Here is a 5,518-nt window from a genome sequence, read left to right as displayed (position 1 = left end):
GTAGAAAACTACTTCTTGGAAGAATTTTCGATTGATCACGTGATATTCTCCAACCTGCAGAATGAAAGTCCTATGTGCCTTACTCATGTCCTACCTCGTCTTGGTGGCGGGTAAACACCTTAAAGGTGGTGCTGCGAGCGGAAGTGGCGGCGCTACAAATACTCGATTCTTCGGAGGACGTCCCCATCATGCACAGGGCCTTCCCTTTGGGGCACCTGGAGTAGGAGGTGCTGGTCACTTCGGAGGGAGACCCCATGACGGAAGACCTCCTTTCGGTCACCAAGGCGTCGGTCACGGGATTGGGGGTGGAATTGTTCCTCCTGTCGCCCCCAGTAGCAACTGCCGTTATTGGTGCAAGACTCCTGAAGGAGCGGCCTACTGCTGTGAGACCAACAACCAACCAGCTGACCCCATCGCCACGCAGATCGTCAAGCCCGGTCAGTGCCCACCAGTGAGGCCCGTGTGCCCACGCATCTTCGGACCTCCCATCACCTGCTCGAATGACGGAGCGTGCAGTGGCGTGGACAAGTGCTGCTTCGACAGGTGTCTTGGAGAGCACGTGTGCAAGGCGCCTCTTGGATATGGACGATAATAATCTTTTAAAGTAGCTCATCATAAGAAGTTTGGGGCCTCACCCGAGGCTTTTGCTCTACATCATCACTCAATGCAACCTATTTATTTTATACTTATGGAGACGATACAACGTGAGTTTATGCACAATCGAAAGATACATATTTATTTTGAATAAAAATTAAACACGTATCATGTATATTTGTAACCTCTTATTTGAAACACGGATTCTATGTAGGTACAAAAATTAATCTCCTGTCTTGTCATTAGAGACCCATGCTCAATAGTTAATGGGAACTTGAATCACGGCACAGTACCTCTTGACCTCAGCTTTTGTCAACACTGACACAGTAATGAGCTCTGAAGGCTGGAAGTCTCTAACAATGAAATAAAATCATACAACGAGTTATTCTATTTTTTTTTTCTGTGACTGTTACCAAAGAGTTGGTCAAGATTGTCCTACTCTGTGTAGAATGGAAAATTGTCTCGACTAAATGAAAATGCATGAGGTTTGTATCACGTTATTTGGCAATTGTATATTTTTCATTGATTTGGTGGAGTATATTTGGTGGTTTGTCACAAGTAGATTAAGGAAAACTGAGATGTTACTCCTTAATCTGCTCGTTCACATTTTGATTGCCCTGTGTTTGTTTGTGTGTGTGTGTGTGTGTGTGTGTGGTTGTGTGTGCGTGTGTTTGCGTGTATGTATGTGTGTGTATGTATTCTTATGTGTGCGTGTGCGTGCATGTATGCATGCGATCGTACGCTTGGTCGTGGACTCTTCACAAAGGTACTTTTCAAATCTTTTAGTTCCAGTGACTATCATGTGGTCAGCATTGAATAGGATAATTAATATGGAATTTTTATTTTACTTTTGGACAAGCCGCGGGCTTCGCCCTCACCGGCTTTGCCCTCCCCGGCTTCGCCGTTGGCTTGGCTGCGCAAACAGCGGCCTACGGCCGCAGCTTTCCGCGCTCTAGTCCCTCGTTTTCCCCTTCGGCCTCGGCCTCGGGGCGGAACCCCAACACGGGATCCCCAGCACGAAGAAGAACGCGAAGAAGAACGCGAAGAAGAACGCGAAGAAGAACACGAAGAAGAACGCGAGGAAGAAGAACGCGAAGAAGAACGCGAAGAAGAACGCGAAGAAGAACGCGAGGAAGAAGAAGAAGAAGAAGAACGCGAAGAAGAAGAAGAAGAAGAAGAAGAAGAAGAAGAAGAAGAAGAAGAAGAAGAAGAAGAAGAAGAAGAAGAAGAAGAAGAACGCGAAGAAGAAGAAGAACGCGAAGAAGAAGAAGAACGCGAAGAAGAAGAAGAAGAACGCGAAGAAGAAGAAGAACGCGAAGAAGAAGAAGAAGAAGAACGCGAAGAAGAAGAAGAAGAAGAAGAAGAACGCGAAGAAGAAGAAGAAGAACGCGAAGAAGAAGAACGCGAAGAAGAAGAAGAAGAAGAAGAAGAAGAAGAAGAAGAAGAAGAAGAAGAAGAAGAAGAAGAAGAGGAACGCGAAGAAGAAGAAGAAGAAGAACGCGAAGAAGAAGAAGAAGAAGAAGAAGAAGAAGAAAAAGAAGAAGAAGAAGAAGAAGAAGAAGAAGAAGAAGAAGAAGAAGAAGAGGAACGCGAAGAAGAAGAAGAAGAAGAAGAGGAACGCGAAGAAGAAGAAGAAGAAGAAGAAGAAGAAGAAGAAGAAGAAGAAGAAGAAGAAGAAGAAGAAGAAGAAGAAGAAGAAGAAGAACGCGAAGAAAAAGAAGAAGAAAAAGAAGAAGAAGAAGAAGAAGAAGAAGAAGAAGAAGAAGAAGAAGAAGAAGAAGAAGAAGAAGAAGAAGAGGAACGCGAAGAAGAAGAAGAAGAAGAAGAAGAAGAAGAAGAAGAAGAAGAAGAAGAAGAAGAAGAAGAAGAAGAAGAAGAAGAAGAAGAAGAAGAAGAAGAAGAAGAAGAAGAATACCACCTGACCCCGACTTACCCAAGCGCTTTTTCAAGAATATTTTTAGGACAAAGTGTCACCGTAATACCACCTGTCCCCGACTTCCACAGCGTTTTTTTAGAAGAATATTTTTATTTAGACTTAGACAAGGTCATTGTATTATTTTAAAAGTTTAAAAAGAATTTCATGTATTACTTGGATAACGTTCCTTAAATATTTGTCATTATTTCCATAAATTCTATGTTGTTCAACATGTACCCTTTGCAACGAAACCCTCTTCTAGAGTATTTTAACACAAGAAGAAATCGTGTATCAACTCATTATACCTTCTTCGTCAATTCGCTATTCATATTTTCGGATTTTCTTACCCTGTCCGATAATTCTCTCTTTAAAGTTCTGATTTAAACATTATCTTTAGAAGTACTTAAACAGGTACTTGGATAACTATATTTCATTAGAAAAAAAATGGTTAGGGTTAAGGGTTAAAGTTAGGAGGTTTATGTAGGAGGTTTATGTAGTATCCCCTGAAGTCGCGTAGTGTTTGTTGTGACTTAAGAATTAATATGATTAAACAAACCATTGTATGTATTCATAAATATTATTTATTTTTGTGAAATTAATGTTGCCACGAACCCTGATAGCTTTTGTAAGAAGAAAGCATGTTTATGGAAAATGTTTGTGTATGCATATATTTCCTAACAAGGGTTTCTCAACTTCGGGAGGGGGGTTGCACACCTGGGAGGGAGAGTATTTAAAACTATATTTAACTAAAAAAATATTTTGGTTAGGATTAGGTGGTTTATGGTGAGGGAACACGCTACTATTGTAGTCCCCCCTTAAGTTATTATCTTTATAACATAAGAATTACTATGATTAAACAAACCATTGTATGTGTTCATAAATATTATCTATATTTGTGAAATTAATGTTGCTACAAACCATGATGGCTTTTGTAAGAAAAAATCATGCAAATGTAAAATGATTGTATAACTACAAAATGTTGAAATAGTGCTTATTTTAATTTAATTCTAGTGCGGCGGAAATTTATTGTTTACAAACTCTTCCTAGGTTTTTCCAAAAAAATAACCTATAACCATATATATTCTGAAGATAAATAAAGTAGATACATTTCTTTACTTTTTAGCTGTAGGCATTTATTGTCAATCCACACCCACACTCACACACCCACACAAAAAATGTGCACATGATATCTGTGTTTGTGTATGCATGTATTTTTAAAATAGGGTTCAATAATCTTCGGGTAGGGGGGCACACATCTGGGAAGGGGAGTGTTTAAAGCTATATTTCATTTAAAATATCTTGGTTAGGGTTAAGGGTTAAAGTTAGGTGTGGTTTGGTTAGGTTAGGTAATTGGCTAATATATGTATATATATATATATATATATATATATATATATATATATATATATATATATATATATATATATATATATATATATATGCACACTTCCAGCCTGCTGTCACTCTCTTCCCTTGTACAATTCATAACCTTACATTTGCCCACATTTATCTTCAGCTTCCTTCTCTTGCACACCTTCCCAAACTCCATCATTAACTTTTTTTAATTCCTCCTCTGATCCTGCTAAAAGCACAGTGTCATCAGCAAACAAGAACTGGGTTATTTTCCATTTTTCTCTATTTTCTTTAACCATCTCCAACTCCTGACCCACCACCCTTGCATTCAGCTCTCGCACCACCCCTGACGAAGTCCAACCATTACCTCAAATCACTCACTCTCTCAAGTTCTAATCCTAACACAAGCTCTACTACTCTCGTAAAAACTCGACTGCTCTTAAAAGCTTTCCTCCTATTCCACACATCTGCAGTAGCTCCCACATTGCCTTCCTGTCTACCCTGTCGTAAGCCTTTTCCAAATTCATAACAGCCCCAAAAACATCCCTACCTTTTCATATATATATATATATGTATGTATGTATGTATATATATATATACATATATATATATATATATATATATATATATATATATATATATACATATATATATATATATACATATATACGAGTATGAAACACGTGCATGTGTGGATACATTCGCCTATGTAGCAACTAAGTGAACCCCTCGTCAAACTCTGAATACTTTTTACATTTTGAACCCTGTTTCTAGGAAAGATGTTATGACGTAGAATAGAAAATTCCCTCGACAAGTAGGAAGTGAGGCAAAGCGGAGGGAATACCAGGTCTTTAAAAGTGAGAGTAGCAAACGGGGAGGTGAGGAACGGGGTGGAGGGAAGGATAGTGGGACCAGTATCCGGTATATAAGCAAAGGCGGGACGAGAGCAGACACACACAACATTCCAGCTTCATCTGCGGAACACAGCGAGGAAGCAGCCGAGCATCATATAGACCTTATTTTCCCGCAGAAGTTTTCATTGTGAAAGGTTTCTACTCTGCTAATCACTGACCTTCATAATGAAAGTCCTGTGCGTCCTGCTCATGTCCCTCGCCTTGGTGGCGGGTAAGAAACTGAAAGACGACAAGGATAATGCTGCGAGTGGAAGTGGTGGAGCTGGAAATACTCGATTCTTTGGAGGACATCCTCCTCATGCACAAGGTCCTCCCTTCGGAGCCCCTGGTCTTGGAGGTGCTGGTCACTTCGGAGGGAGACCCCATGTCGGAGGACCTCCTTTCGGTCACCAAGGCCATCCCGTAGTCGGCGGCGTCGGTCACGGGATCGTCGGTGGAGTTGTTCCTCCTGTCGCTCCCAGCAGCAACTGCCGTTACTGGTGCAAGACTCCTGAAGGAGCGGCCTACTGCTGTGAGAGCAACAACCAACCAGCCGACCCCATCGCAACACAGATCGTCAAGCCCGGTCAGTGCCCACCAGTGAGGCCCGTGTGCCCACGTATCTTCGGACCTCCCATCACCTGCTCGAATGACGGAGCGTGCAGTGGCGTGGACAAATGCTGTTTCGACAGGTGTCTTGGAGAGCACGTGTGCAAGGCGCCTCTTGGATATGGACGATGAAAGGCTAAGGTCTCTTTCCCAA

General features: G+C 41.3%; 2 protein-coding genes across 2 annotated transcripts; both read left to right on the top strand.

Annotated features, from left to right (window-relative positions):
* Nucleotides 1-29: 29 nt before the first annotated feature.
* LOC143019157 (uncharacterized) lies at nt 30-763 on the top strand. Its single transcript, XM_076174850.1, has one exon. It carries the CDS (start codon nt 62-64, stop codon nt 590-592), a length of 531 nt encoding a protein of 176 aa, XP_076030965.1. The 5' UTR covers nt 30-61; the 3' UTR covers nt 593-763.
* A 4,057-nt stretch (nt 764-4,820) lies between these two features.
* Nucleotides 4,821-5,518, top strand: LOC143019156 (uncharacterized). The gene has a single exon (XM_076174849.1). The coding sequence runs from the start codon at nt 4,942-4,944 to the stop codon at nt 5,494-5,496; it is 555 nt and encodes a 184-aa protein (XP_076030964.1). The 5' UTR covers nt 4,821-4,941; the 3' UTR covers nt 5,497-5,518.

Source organism: Oratosquilla oratoria, chromosome 36 (assembly GCF_046742065.1).
Source record: "Oratosquilla oratoria isolate Oo_2021 chromosome 36, ASM4674206v1, whole genome shotgun sequence".
NCBI classification, from domain to species: Eukaryota; Metazoa; Arthropoda; class Malacostraca; order Stomatopoda; family Squillidae; genus Oratosquilla; species Oratosquilla oratoria.
This window is presented reverse-complemented; position numbering and strand designations above follow the sequence as displayed.